The sequence below is a fragment of the Pithys albifrons genome, chromosome 6, assembly GCF_047495875.1.
Source record: "Pithys albifrons albifrons isolate INPA30051 chromosome 6, PitAlb_v1, whole genome shotgun sequence".
In the NCBI taxonomy this organism is placed as follows: domain Eukaryota; kingdom Metazoa; phylum Chordata; class Aves; order Passeriformes; family Thamnophilidae; genus Pithys; species Pithys albifrons.
This window is the reverse complement of record NC_092463.1, coordinates 1,978,798-1,993,574: the sequence shown is the minus strand read 5'-3', so window position 1 is coordinate 1,993,574 and position 14,777 is coordinate 1,978,798. Positions and strand designations below refer to the sequence as shown.

The window sequence follows — 14,777 nt, the reverse complement described above, 5'->3', positions numbered from 1 at the left end:
CCAAGCAAGACTCTCTCACTGTAAAACACTTTGAGGTGCAGAGCTCCAGTTGCCCTTTCTAAGTTTTATGCTCCCAATGTCCAAACTCTGCAAGGAATTTTAGGAACATGGTGGTCCTGTTTGGATCAATGGGCTGTCCCATTTCTGCACCACTGGCAGAGGTCAGGAAAACTCTGCATCTGTCACATTGGTTCTTTATCTAAACACCTGCACAAGGGGGAATGGCCTTCAGCTGCCAGAGGGCAGGAATAGATGGGATATTGGGCAGGAATTGGTGGCTGGGAGGGTGGGCAGGCCCTGGCACAGGTGCCCAGAGAAGCTGTGGCTGCCCCATCCCTGGGAGTGTCCCAGGCCAGGCTGGACAGGGCTTGGAGCAGCCTGGGCTGGTGGGAGGTGTCCCTGCCCATGGCAGGGGTGGCACCGGGTGGGCTTCAATGTCCCTTCCAACCCAAACCATTCTGGGATTCTGTGATTCCAGACTGTTTGGTTTTGGTTTGTTGTGGGTTTGTTTGTTTATTTGTTTATTGATTGATTGATTGATTGATTGTACCTTAAGCACCTCAAAATGTCTTGGCAGTAACTGGCAAACAATCTGGGCCCTCCTTTCCCAGCGTGTTTTTGGGAGCAGACGAAGGAAATGTAGGGGGGAGCCACAGCCTGACCAAACCTCTGTGTGCCCAAATCCTGGATCATGGCAGGGGTGGGATGGGATGAGCTTTAAGATCCTTCCCAACCCAAACCACCCCAGGATTCCCCAATCTCCATTTCTCACTGTGCCTGTTCCTCTGTAACGCTGCAGGGAAATCTGAAGTCAGACGACGACCCTCCAGCGATCCCGCCTCGGCAGCCGCCGCCTCCAAAGATCCAGCCTCGTGCTCCTGCTCTCGCCGCGCCCCTGGAGCAGCCCCTGCACAGCCCTCCCCCTCCGCCCCCCCGGGACCCCCTGCCCGACACTCCGCCGCCGGTGCCGCTGCGGCCGCCCGAGCACTTCATCAACTGCCCGCTGAGCCTGCAGGCGCCGCCGCTGGGCCGGCTGCCCCGGGACCCCGAGCGGCTGCGGGAGGCGGGCACGGGCCCCAGCTCGCCGGGCACGCCCCCCAGCACCCCCTCCCCGCGGGTGCTGCGCCGCTGCTGCGTCACCAGCGCCAGCCACAACAGCCTGGTGCACCCGCCCGTGCCCCCCGTGCCGCCCCGGCACAACTCCAGCCCGCAGCTACCGAAACTGCCACCAAAGACTTACAAAAGGGAGCTCTCCCACCCTCCTTTGCACAGACTGTCTTTGCTAGAGAATGCAGAAACTCCTCAATGACCTTTGCCATAGTAGTCATTGACACTGGAATAGTATTTGTAAAGTTCCTCTTTTTTTTTTTTAATTTATTCAAAAAAAAAGGCAGTTGTATTTTAGTATTTTCACAAATTATGCTCTTAAAGTGCTGCTGATCAAAAAAAAAAGGTTTAAATTGGAAAAATTCAGATTACACACACCCCAGCCTGTGTGGCTGGGCAGCATTACCCTCAGGTGAGCAGCAGCATTGCCTTGGTTCACACCCTCAGTGCCGACAGTTCTGCCAGGACACAAAAATAGACCTTTTGCACTGTAAACTACACTAAATGAATTTTAAACTGACATCATTTAATTGCACTGAGCCAAAAAAAAAGGTGCGTCTGTGGAATTTTTTTCAAATTTGAGCACTAGTGGCCTTTTTTTAATTAAAAAACCCAACAGTGGGACTGTCCCAGTTACAATGGATGGGACCAGTTTGTCACCGTGTGGGAGTGACCAACACTGTGTGTTCTGCACCCTCTGTGTCACTTCTGATGGACTGGGACCAGTGGCTCGTTGGCAGCAGCTGCCCAGGGCACACCTGGCCCCTCAGGACACAGAGTGGGTGTTACAGAACCCTGTGAGACAGGAGGGTGTTCTTGTCCTCACACCCGTGACTCAGGGGTGGTAACTCCCTCTGGGGGGGCATCAGCACCTCCACACCCACCTGAGGGGCTGTGTCTGCCCATGGGCCAGCAGGGACTGGCACAACAGGCAGTTGCAACGGCCCAGACCATCAAAGATTCCCAAAATATCCCATGACTCGCAGAGTAAATCCCCCATTGTGGAACTCCCTGCCCTGGGGGAGGCACTGGGGGCTCCCACCTGCACCTGAGCATAGATAATCTTGGGGCCTGGGGGCTTCTGGGACCACCTGTGAGATCCAGAGGAGGAGCAGAACCTCAACAGGACTGTGACTGCCACTCTGGACCACACTGTGACCATCATCCTCACCAACAGGTTTTCCTTGCCTTTTACTTTGTACCCAGGGGGCCCACGTGGGGCTCAGCACAGGGGCCAACAAACACCATTGTGTTTGTGCCCCACATTGCTGCGTCACACATCTGGGTTTTAGGGGTGAAAACCAATTTTTCTCTGTATCATATTTAATGTAATCTTTTTAAGTAAATTGTAACTCTGACTTGCAATCTCTCTTGAGTTGGGTTCATTTCTCCTGCCGGTTTACTTAAACCAGCACATGTTTTGGTGCCCAACATGAGGCAGGAGAGAAGTCAGAATTACAGTTTCATTTTAACCAATGGTGTATTTGGATACAGAAGCTCCCTGATCACCCTGTTTCTCATGCATTCACCTGGATGTTGACCTTTAAACCAGCAGAGGGACAATGAACAACTCAAGGGTACAAAGTGTCACAGATTTGAAGCCTCTGGCTGAGCTTGGAGGTTCCAGATTGACAGCTCCTATTCTGGGATATTTTCATGCCTTGTCTTAATTGCCATTGATTTGCTGCTGAAGACAAAAAATAGGTTGAAATCTAAATACCAAAATCCTCAGTTGGCCTTGGTTATTTGGAGAAAGGATGAACAAGGAGTACCCGTCTGGGATATAGGGAAGGATCCCAAGTACATCCTATTCAGATGTGCCTTTTTGTTTTGGTAGGCGAAGGTGTCTTAAGCTAAAAAGTTTATCTACTGTTGTGGAGAACAAAGCTATGCCTGTGTCTGTACAATTGTTTATATTGTATATTTACATATATTCTAATCACCTGTATAAATTGAAGTTGACTTTGAGGCCCATAATGCAGTTGCTACTCCTGCGATCGTATCCGGTCAGAAGCATTTCCTCTGGCTTAGGAACAGTCTTGCCTTCCAAACATAATAACTTCTCTTTAGATCTACACTTAACTTAATCGTGAATCCATTTTGGAAATTGGTAGCATTTAAACCAGCAAACACTTAAAAGCTTTATTAAACTTTTTAAACTGGTAAGTGAATGGAACTTTGCCAGTCGGACGACGTGTTTGAACTGGTGTGAGAGCGAGTCTGTTTTACTGGTAGTACTGTAGCAGCATTTATAAAGTGGCCTTCAGAAGCCACATTTTATTTACTGCTCTGTGGCCTTTTACTGTGCTTTGTATCAGAGTTCTTAACAAGATTAATAAATCACCCCAGTCTTAATTTTTAAGAGTTTGAGCAGTGCGTGTTCCTTGTAAGGACAAGGTTGGGAAGTGCATTTTTGACAACACAAAATGCCCCAATTTTCCAGGCTGCTGGACTCACCTTTGGCTGCCCTTTGGTCTTTGGCAGCTGGGCCCATCCCAGGCTTCCCAGTCACACTTCAGGTTCTCATCATCCTGCTTATATTGCTCCCACTCAGGCATTCCCTCTGGAAAAGGAGTGGAGACATGCCCGGGGAAGGATGTAATTAGAAATACCATGAGTTCGAAGGGACCCACCAGGATCATCCAGTCCAGCTCCCAGCCCTGCACTGGACCACCCAAGGATCCCCCCATTTTCTTCTGGGAAGATGTATTTTGTCATCTGTCTCTTGGACAGCCCTCCCCAACTGCCCATCCACGTTATGTTCCTTTCCTGAGGAAGAAGAGGGATGGAATCCATCCAGGTAAGGGGCAGAACACACTTTTTATAGGAGAGCCTGTTCATTTTGCAAAAACAAGGTTCAGGAAGTCCCAAATTTGAGATGCATGAACTGAGAGTGCAGGTAGGAAACAGATGATGCCTCAAGTAGAATCATAGAGTCATAGAATGGATTGGGTTGGAAAAGACCTTTGAGATCATCAAGTCCAACCCTTGATCCAACCCCACTGTGATCACCACCCCAGGGCACTCTGTGCCCTGGGCTGGTGATCACAGTGGGGTTGGATCAAGATGTGGTGGATTCTCACTCAGTGCCACATCCACAGAATGGATTGGGTTGGAAAAGCCCTCTGAGATCATCAAGTCCAACCCTTGGGCCAACTCCAGTACCTTTACCAGATCATGGCACTCAGTGCCACGGCCAAGCTCAGCTGAAAAACCTCCAGGGATGGTGAATCCACCCCCTCTCTGGGCAGCCCATTCCAATTCCTGAGCACTCTCTCTGCAAAGAATTTTTTCCTGCTCTCCAACTTCAATTTCCCCTGGCAGAGCTTGAGCCCATCGTGCCCCCTTGTCCTATTGCTGAGTGCCTGGGAGAAGAGACCAACCCCCACCTGGCCAGAACTTCCCTTTAGGGAGTTACAGCAAAATTGGCTCTCTGGTTCTTTGCATTAACTTCTGAAATCTTTGCCAGCACCTACTGCTAAAGAAAGAAAAGAAATTTTTTAAGACCTTTGTGTGTTACTGAAGAGCAAAAAGTTCTCCCCTAAATTTTAGAATATACAGATATCAGCTTTATGCCTTCCTGTACAAATGCTTATGCCAGAACCATTTTCAATATCCCACAGGAAAACACATCATAACATGGCTATGGAAGGGGTCAAACACAGTCAGATTCCCACCAGTGTGGTTCAAGGAATGCCAAAAGAGCAATAAATTAACATTTCAGTTACTTCATAATTGGAGGGACAGGTAAGAAGAACAACAAAATAATGTTGGAGAGGAAAAACGTTCAGTTTGGGTTTGAAGTTGGCTGGTGTGGGAAAAGGGCAGCTCCTTCAGCAAAGCACAGATAAACAGATGGAATGTGAAGGCAGTTAATGGCAACAGCAACATCTCTGTAGTTGTTTTCAGTGATCCTGTTTTGAGTTCCTGAATTACAGCACTTTCATCTGCTCTGGAGCCGGAATAATCTGGGTGCTCTGGCTCTGCTGAGCAGATCAAAAACCAGGAGGGACAAACAGAACCATCTTTTATGATTTTTTTCCCAGATGTAAAACTTTCCACCACAAGTCTGACTATGCCATTCAGAACCCCTTGGGGACAGGCAGTAACTCCTCCCCAGAGCTGGGAGTGAGTGTTACAGGATCAGAATTCCCTGAGCTGGGAAGGACCCCCAGGGATCATTGATCCAACCCCTGGCCCTGCACAGACACCCCAACAATCCCACCCTGTCCCTGTCCCGTTGTCCAAACCCTCCTGGAGCTCTGGCAGCCTCAGGGCTGTGCCCACTGCCCTGGGCACTCACTGAGGGAACTTCCAACCAACTCCTGCCTCTCCCAGCCCTTGGGAAGGAAGTTGGTGCCTCCAAGGAGTTCTCAGCCAAGAGCTGCAGGTTGTTCTTGCCCACAGGGCTGGATCCACGGGAAGCTGCAGCTCGGGATGGTGTCCTGTGTTTCCCAGAGCCCAGAGGGAACAGCCAGGACCTTTTCCTCCTTCTCCATTCCAGCTGGACCCAGTGACCCCCCCAGAGCTCCCAGCAGAGTTGCAGCCTCCCCTCTGGCCCAGCAGCCCTGGCTGGGGACTGTGCTGGGAGACCTTGGCTGGTGGGAAGGACTCACACTGTGGGTCTGGAGCTTGGAAGAGCCGTGGAGAAAAGCAGAATAAACTGTTCCCCAGTTCATCTCCATGTCCATGGATGTTCTTCCCTGTGTATTCTCCAGGATCCACTGACAGAGGATCATCCAAACCCTCCTGGAGCTCTGGCAGCCTCGGGGCTGTGCCCACTGCCCTGGGGAGCCTGGTCAGTGCCCACCACCCTCTTGGGGGAAGGACCTTCCATGAGATCCAACCTAAAGCTCCTCTGACACAGCTCCAGCCCCTCCCTGGGTCTGTCCCAGCTCACAGAGAGAAGGGACACGAAGAACCTGCCATGAGGTCTCCCCTCAGCCTAAAAAAAATAAAAAAAGTTTTAAAATCTTCCCACAAATCCAAGGGAAAAAAAAGCACAAAATCAAAAGCCTTCACACTGCAAAATGTCAGCCCACAATTAGTGCATCGTGTTCTGCTGCTTCATTAACACCTTTCTGTGGGTTTATTAAAACTTTTCTGTGGGCTTATCAAACTCTTCTGCAGGTTTATTAAAACCTTTGTGTGGGTTTATTAAACACTTTTTGCAGGTTTGTTAAAACCTTTCTCGTGGGTTTATCGAACTCTTTTTGGGGGTTTATCAACCCCTTTTTGCAGGTTTGTCAAACCCTTTTTGTGCCTTTATTAAACCCTTTTTTGCAGGTTTATCAAAGAAGGTTGATTAAACTTTTTTCTGTGTTTATTAAACCCTTTTTGCAGGTTTATTAAAACCTTTTTGCAGGTTTATTGAACCCTTTTTGTGGGTTTATTAACCCCTTTTTGCAGGTTTGTCAAACCCTTTTTGTGCCTTTATTAAACCCTTTTTTGCAGGTTTACAAACCCTTTTTGCAGGTTTATTAAACCTTTTTTGTGGGTTTATTGAGCCCTTTTTGCAGGTTTAACCCCTTTTTGCGCATTTATTAAACCCTTTTTTGCAGGTTTATCAAACCCTTTATGAAGGTTTATTAAACCTTTTTTGTGTGTTTATTAATCCCTTTTTGCAGGTTTATTAAAACCTTTTTGCAGGTTTATCGAACTCTTTTTGTGGGTTTATTAACCCCTTTTTGCAGGTTTGTCAAACCCTTTTTGTGCCTTTATTAAACCCCTTTTTGCAGGTTTATTAAACACTTTTTTGCAGGTTTAAAACTCTTTTTGTGTGTTTATTAAACCATTTTTGCGGGTTTATTGAACCCTTTTTTTGTGGGTTTAAAACCCTTTCTGCAGGTTTATTAAACCCTTTTTTGCCGGTTTATCAGACTCTTTTTGTGGCTTTATTAAACCTTTTTTGCAGTTTTATTAAACCCTTTTCACAGGTTTGTTGAACTCTTTTTGCAGGTTTATAAACCCTTTTTGCGGGTTTATTACAACCTTTTTGCAGGTTTATTAACCCTTTTTGCAGGTTATTAAACCCCTTTCGCAGGTTTATCGAACATTTTTTGCAGGTTTATTAAACCTCTTTTGCGGGTTTATCAAACCCTTTTTGCAGGTTTATTAAACCTCTTTTGCGGGTTTATTGACCCCTTTTTGCAGGTTTGTCAAACCCTTTTTTGCAGGTTTATTAAACACTTTTTTTCAGGTTTAAAACCTTTTGTGGGTTTATTAAACCTTTTTTGCGGGTTTATTGAACCCTTTTTTTGTGGGTTTAAAACCCTTTTTGCAGGTTTATTACAACCTTTTCGCAGGTTATTAAACCCCTTTCACAGGTTTATTGAACCCTTTTTGCAGGTTTATTAAACCTTTTTTGCGGATTTACAAACCCTTTTTGCGGGTTTATCAACCCCTTTCTGTGCGTTGTGAGGGACCGGGCGGGGTTGCCGTGAGGGGTCGGAGCTGCCTCAGGACACGGGTCGGGATCCCTGGAATGGTTTCTGTGGGAAAAGCCTCCGACTCCACTGAGCTGACACCAAAAATGGGAAATAAGCTCTCTAATCACTTTGTTAATTGAGAAGGTCGGCATTGCTTTAATCAGCATGAGGTACGTGGGGACTGCCCTACAAAACATGAACATCGCTCATCAAAACTTTTGCCTATTAATACAATTTAGCAAATAAAGTGTTTATTGCCTACATAGTTTTATTAATTGGCACTCAGGGCGGGGCCGCCATTTGCCCCCCTCAGAGACGGGCGAGGCCGCCATTTCCCTCCCCTCAGGGCGGGGCCGCCTTGTTCCCCCTCAGGGATGGGCGGGGCCGCCATTTCCCTCCCCTCAGGGCGGGGCCGCCATTTGCTCCCTCAGGGATGGGCGGGGCCGCCATTCCCTCCCCTCAGGGTGGAACCGCCATTTGCTCCCTCAGGGATGGGCGGGGCCGCCATGTCCCCCCTGAGGTATGGGCGGGGCCGCCATTCCCTCCCTGAGGAGAGGCAGGGCCGCCATTTGCTCCCTCAGGGATGGGCGGGGCCGCCATTCCCTCCCTCAGGGCGGGGCCGCCTTGTTTCCCCTCAGGGATGGGCGGGGCCGCCATTCCCTCCCTGAGGAGAGGCAGGGCCGCCATTTGCTCCCTCAGGGATGGGTGGGGCCGCCATTCCCTCCCCTCAGGGCGGAACCGCCATTTGCTCCCTCAGGGATGGGCGGGGCCGCCATGTCCCCACCTCAGGGCGGGGCCGCCATTTGCCCCCTCAGGGCTGGGCGGGGCCGTCATTTCCCCACCTCAGGGCGGGACCGCCATTCCCCCCTCAGGGCGGGGCCGGCATGTCCCCCCCTTCAGGACGGGCGGGGCCGCCATGTCCCTCCCCAGGGCGTGGCCGCCATGTGCCCCCTCAGGACAGGCGGGGCCGCCATTTGCTCCCTCAGGGATGGGCGGGGCGGCGCCGCCGCAGAGCCGCGGCCATGGCGGGTTTCGTGCGGGAGCTGGAGCGGCGTGCGGGGCCGGCGCTGCGCCTGGAGCAGCGGGTGGCCGGCGGAGTGGGCTCCGTGGTGTGGGACGCCGCGCTGGTCCTCGCCAAGTTCCTGGAGACCGGCGCTTGTCCCCTGGCCCGCCGCCACGTCCTGGAGCTGGGCGCGGGCACGGGCGCTGTGGGCATCATGGCAGCCACGCTGGGGTGAGGGGGGCCCGCCAGCACCGCGCTGTCCCCTCCCTCAGAGCCCTGAAATTCCTTTGAACCCCCTTTCCTGTGTTCTGGCGGCGCTCCGCTGCCCTGGTGTCGTTCCCTGACCCCGTGTCTGTGTTACAGAGCGAATGTGACGGTCACAGACCTCGAGGAGCTGCAGGAGCTGCTGAGGGTGAACATAGAGAACAACAAGCACCTGGTCACAGGGTCACTGCGAGCCAAGGTACTGAAATGGTTTGTATGAGCCTTTAATGTCTCTGTTCAGCGTTAGCGGAGATTTTGGGTTCAAATGGGAAGAGGGCAGGGTTAGGTGAGATATTGGGAAGGAATTCCTGGCTGGGAGGGTGGGCAGGCCCTGGCACAGGTGCCTAGAGAAGCTGTGCCTGCCCCATCCCTGGGAGTGTCCCAGGCCAGGTTGGACAGGGCTTGGAGCAACCTGGGACAGTGGGAGGTGTCCCTGCCCATGGCAGGGGGTGGAACAAGGTCATTTTTAATGTTCCTTCTAACCTAAACTATTGTGGGATTCTGTAATTCTGCACTGGCTTTGTTAAATTGCTAAATGTACTTTAAAACATTGCTGTTTTAAGTGGTGCTTAGTACAAAAATACAGCTAATTTTATACTTAGTCCTTTAGTTGTATGTGTTGTTGCTGAAGCTTTTTTTCACTTTTCGTTGTTTTTTTCTTCTTTTTAGGGGTGAAGATGTAACAGAATTTCAGCCTCCCCCTGATTATATACTCATGGCTGATTGCATTTACTATGAGGAGGTAAATGAGAACTTTGCAAAACCCCCACAGAAAACTTCCTTGGGAAGGGAATGTGGGTTCACTGTGTTTAGTGTGAGAAGTGGTCCAATAAATAGTGTCTGTCTTGGGCCCTGTGATTTAAAGGAATACGTAGAACAAGACAGGAAAAGACATTTTTTATAGTTTCAGGGCCGTTTGAGTTTCAAACAGAGACTTTTTAATGTGAAAAAAACCCAAAATTTAATATTCGTGCCTCCCTCCTCCTCCCTTTTTTTTTTCCATTGAAATGAAATGTGAAGCAAAACATTGTGAACTGTTGAAATAATTGGTAAATGAAATGTAAAAGTGCCACATTTTTGCTCTGTTTGGGTTCTCCTCACACTTCCCCTGGGAAGGCAAGAGAAGAAACCATGCTCTGGCTTACTGGTTTTTGTAGTTGTTCTGTGTCCTCAGCTGGAGCTCTGTAGGATGTGCACAGAGAGCCAAGAGAAGCTACAGGGAAAGGGAAATGACATGAAGAACCCCCCACGTGCCAGTGCCCTTCCAATGGATTTACCAGCCACGATTCCCTGTGTGTTGGTCCCGTTTCCATAGTAGTGGTCTGGATCTGAGCCATGTTCAGAGAATAATTGAGGAGACTCATTTTTGAAACATGTCAAGAAATACTGTTGTGTGCTCAAGGAAGTGCCTGCTCAGCAGTGTGGGATGGGTTTGGCTTTGATTCTAGTTCAGTTTCTTGGTCAGTCTGTGAAACTCTCCTCCTGTGCAGTCTCCCTTTCTCCTCTCCTTCCAGCTTGCCCCCATGTTCTTGTCCCAATTAAAGTACTAAAAATAACTCCCTGCAAAGGAAAATTGGGAATTCCTCTCCTGGGTGAAGACTTTTGCTGCAGGGCATCATACCAGGGAAATGAACTTGAAATCCAAGTGGGAAATAATTAACCTCTTTTGGGCAGTCTTTGGAGCCATTGCTGAAGACACTGAAGGACCTGACTGGCCCTGACACGTGTGTCCTGTGCTGCTACGAGCAGAGGACTATGGGGAAGAACCCTGAAATTGAGAGAAAATACTTTGAAGTAAGTGTCTTTAAACACATTTTCCTTTAAGCTGTTTCATTGAAAGCAGAGGGAAATACCAAGTTTCAGTCAGGAGCTCAACACTCTGTTGGTAGAGCTGCTTTTGGAAAAATTTTCCCCCTCTACCAGGTGATTTCATTAAATATTCCAGCTGTGTCTTGTGTGCAGGTAAAGGAAAGGAACACAGGGAACACCTGGATCCCTCCCAGGTGGTGGGGTGATGGTCAGTGCAGATTGAACTCTGCACTTGTGATGGCTGGTGGAAAGCATTACATGTAGTAGTAGTAGTAATAATAATAATAAAAAAGGGGAATGGTGAGAATTCCAGGGTGATCTGTGTTAGTAACAGCACCTGTTTGATAATTAGCTGTGCCTCTCACTCTGTGGGGCCCTGGCTGGGAGGAGGGCTGAGCTCAGCTCTGCTGAGGGGCCACTCCCACAATAAACACAACAGGTGTTGGTGCTTCTGGCTGATTTCTACTCTTTTGTGATTTATTTCCTTCCTTGGCTTGCCAAGTTCAGCCCAGTTAATCTGAGCGTGTCCCAGAGCTGATACTGGAGTGGTTTAGCCTGTTTGTTTATCCCCCTCTCCCTTCCAGTTGAGAAGGTTGGCAGACAGAGGCAGGTGCTGTGGTTTGGCTCAGCACTTGAGACTGGGGAAAGCAAAATCTTGGAATCACAGAATTTTCAAAGGTTGAAAAGCCCTCAGATCATCAAGTCCAACCATTCCTCCAGCACTGCTGAGCCCATCACTGACCCATGTCCCCAAGTGCCACATCCACAGGGCTTTTAAATCCCTCCAGGAATGTTTTATCACAAGCTTATAGAGATTTTTCTGAAGTGTTGCAAGGTGTCTGTAGCTTTGAATTGGGGATGGAATAATTAAAACAAGGGCAAATGTGCTGCATTGCTTGGGGAAAATGGCTTGGGTGGTTGGAGGGGCCTTGGTGAAATCATTCTGTGTGTTCTTGGATAATCAGCTGCTTCAGATGGACTTTGAGCTGGAAAAGATTCCCCTGGATAAGCACGACGAGGAATATCGCAGTGAAGACATCCACATCATGAACATCCACAGGAAGCAGGCAGTAGGTCCAGGGAATCCCAGAATCCCAGAGTGGGTTGGGTTGGAAGGGACCTTAAAGCTCATCTCCTTCCACCCCCTGCCATGGGCAGGGACACCTCCCACATGGAATGGTTAATGGAGCCAGCACAGTGACTGCTGCTCCACCCCCTCCCAAACACCAGGCTCTGGACGTGCTCAGCACCTGCCGGGGCTGGTTTGGTCATTTTTGGGTTAACTGATGAAGGGTGAAGAAAACACTTTGCATATTGTGCTGACACAAACATGTGGGTTTGGTGCCACTGATGTTTTACAAAAATCTCTTCACAGAATTTTCCATCGTGAGGCCCTTGACCACAGGATGTGTCCTTTGGCAGAGCTCTGGAGAAGAGGGAGAGGGGATAAGGATAACACCACAGAGGGACTGTCTGCAGTGTGGTTGGTGACTCATCTACCCCAAACAGCTTCTCGCTGGTGGACTTGGCACGAGGCACCAGGAGTGGGCTCGGCAGCAGAGATCTCCAGCAGCGCCTTCCGGCAGGACAGATGTGGGCTGGCTGTGCCTGTGGGCCGAGGGAGGCAGGAAATGGAATGGGAACTTCACCTGGAAAACACTGGGATGCGTGTTCTGGTACCTCTGCTGGGCAGCTGCTTGTTGGAGCAGCAGTGCCAAGTGCTCACCCAGCAGATCTGAGGACACTGCACCAAAAACTGGGGGCCCGTCAATAAAACTTTTGCACCGGAGATGGGGCAGGGGTGGTGGGTTGTTCTTTGATCCTGTGTCATTCCTGCATTGCAGAGCTCCTGGGAGTCCCATCCCAGGAACTGTCATGGTGGTGGTTCCTGCACAGACACACTGTGCCTGTGTGAAATCGTTGTGCCTTCTGGTTTTTCCCTGCACTTTTCCAGTGGAAAGATCCGAGGCATTCACATTTGAGGCATTTGTGTTGTTCTGGTGGGCAGGATCATTGTGGCTCTTGCTGTTCCTCACCACGCTGCCTCTCAGCACAGTGATGGCTTTGAGGTGTCACTTCAAAAGAATTCTCACTTCTCTATGGTGGGAGCAGCTGTGGGAGATGGGGCTGTGACAGAGGTGCGAGTTTTCTACAAAAACTGGTGGATTGGGAGGAGCTCTGCAGGTTTCCAGGTGTTTTCTGCACCTGCCCCGAGCTCAGGCTCCCTTCCTCTCCAGTAAGAGCATTCCTTGCAAACTCCACACATCCTGAAACACTGTCCTGGCTTGCCGAGTGCAGCAGTGACTGTTAGCAAAGGTGAGAATGTAATTTGTCAAACGACACGTGCTATTTGTTACCATCAGCTGCTTAATTACCCAGTGGCCTGCAGGGCCTGCAGGAAGGGATTTGCTGGTGTGTTTAGCCCAAGGTAGTTTCTTGGGTGACTGTTCTTGTTCCAAAAGCTTTGTCCAGTGTGTCCAGTCCTGGTGGTGAGGGGGATGTTGTCCCAGCCACGAAGGGATGGTGCTTGGGCCACGTGCTGAGGGTGATGCCATTCCCAAGGGTTTGGAGCTGATGGAGTAACTGTGTTTTATCTGCAGGGTGTGTGATTTCAGCACTCTTTGCACAGGGCTCACATCTCTTAGAAGAAAAGGGAGGAAGTCGTGCTTTCTCTTCCCCGCTGGTTGCTGCTCCGTGCCCTCAACTTGAAGCCTGCAGCGCTCAGGTTGTGACTGTTCCTGGGTGACAGGGACCTCATTGGCCGGGGGCTGGGTCCTGTCACCACCCCCTGCGTCACCTCCCTGTCACCAGCGAGGGGGATGGAAAACCCAGCGGCTTCTGCCGCTGCTCCGTGGGGAGGGAACTGCTGCCAACCAGGGCAGCAGGGAGGGGCCTGGGGAGGAAAAAAGGGCTTTTGGAAAGGGGGATGGGATCTTCCCGGGGCTCAGCTCCCACTGTGTCTGGGGAGGGTGGTGGCTGCCTGCTCCGAACTGGGAGAGGCTGTGGGGCTTCTCATGGAAAACGGGATGCGAGGGAGGTGCTGGTACTGCTTCTTGCTCACTGCTGCTGCCTCACCTGTCCTGTTTGTCCCTGTTGGCTTTTTGTCCCATTTCCTTGGAGAGACAGGGTGTTTTGGTGCCGTTTCCACAAACGTGAGGGCTCTTCAGCAGGGTCTGGCTTTGCTGGAGCTGGGCTTTCTGTTCAGCCCCATTTACCAGCCCGGATCTGTCCCAGCTCTCTCCACACAAGAGAGATCATCCCTGGCCTCCAAGGGGTGAGCAGCCGCCTCCAGGCTGGCTGTGGTGAAACTGGCAGCACCAAAGCCACCACCATCCTGTGCTTCATCTTGCCAAAATTTGGTTACACCCTCAGACGAGAGAGCAGGAAACCTCCCTGTGCCGCTGCCGTGAGAGCAGGTCTGGTGCCACAGGCACAGACGTTTGGGACACTGGGGCGTTTGCCTCCAGTCATTCCTAAATCATGGATGATTTTCTGGAATGGTTTCGACACCAGCTGGAGTGATGGGAAAGTGTGTGGGTTGTGGGTGTGGAGGTATTTTCCTGGGAGAGCCGTGGTGCTCCTGTGCCAGGGCGGCATCACCTGGCACAGCCCTGGCAGGTGGCTTGGGTTGGGCCCTCCAGTGTCACCCGTGTCGCGGTGGCAGCAGTGGCAGTGCCACATCCTGTGGCCCCGCTGGGGCTTTCCTGGGCTGCTTGCACTGCTGTGACAGCCACTGTAGCTCTTCCGCTTCCCCCTGGATCGATGGCGTGTGTCTGAGGGAGCGCAGTGGCAGCTGCATAAACCCCTGGTGGCTTCTTGTCGTGATATCAGTCACGACACGGCTCAGAAAGTGAAGGACCTGTGATGTTCCATGATTATGTTTTGCTTTCCTAGCAAAAGCATGGAATGTGGGGCAGTTGCTGCAGAGTGCTGGTGTCCTGATCCAACCACCCATGGGTGATTCCTGGTGCTGCTGCAGAGCTCCTGGGACTGTGTGGAGCCAAGCCCTGCGCCCACACATCCCATGGGATTGCTGGCTCTGCTTGGGAAATCTGTGCTCCACAGCTGTATAATCATTTTCTGTGGCATGTAATCCTGGACAAATGGATTTTCCTCTTAAAAGCTGATGCTTCTTGCCTGCAGCATTGAGAGAGTATGTTGGAAAA

General features: G+C 50.6%; 2 protein-coding genes across 2 annotated transcripts in view; both read left to right on the top strand.

Annotated features, from left to right (window-relative positions):
* Positions 1–3,469, top strand: part of SOS2 (SOS Ras/Rho guanine nucleotide exchange factor 2) — a 43,397-nt gene extending 39,928 nt beyond the window's left edge. Inside the window, exon 23 of the mRNA XM_071557180.1 lies at positions 800–3,469. Coding sequence (XP_071413281.1) covers positions 800–1,309 — 510 coding nt within the window. The 3' untranslated portion in view covers positions 1,310–3,469. The remainder of the gene's footprint in view (positions 1–799) is intronic.
* A 5,065-nt stretch (positions 3,470–8,534) lies between these two features.
* Positions 8,535–12,418, top strand: VCPKMT (valosin containing protein lysine methyltransferase). The gene is made up of 6 exons (XM_071559327.1): positions 8,535–8,769; positions 8,902–9,012; positions 9,472–9,544; positions 10,477–10,596; positions 11,577–11,681; positions 11,987–12,418. Exons 1-6 carry the CDS (start codon positions 8,558–8,560, stop codon positions 11,999–12,001), a joined length of 636 nt encoding a protein of 211 aa, XP_071415428.1. The 5' UTR covers positions 8,535–8,557; the 3' UTR covers positions 12,002–12,418.
* Positions 12,419–14,777: the final 2,359 nt, after the last annotated feature.

Bases quoted from the DNA above. Each gene is read 5' to 3' on its own strand.
- VCPKMT (XM_071559327.1), top strand. From the start codon at position 8,558: ATGGCGGGTTTCGTGCGGGAGCTGGAGCGGCGTGCGGGGCCGGCGCTG. The intron at 9,545-10,476 runs GTAAATGAGAAC...TCTTTTGGGCAG, and splicing joins ATTGCATTTACTATGAGGAG to TCTTTGGAGCCATTGCTGAA. The intron at 10,597-11,576 runs GTAAGTGTCTTT...TTGGATAATCAG, and splicing joins TTGAGAGAAAATACTTTGAA to CTGCTTCAGATGGACTTTGA.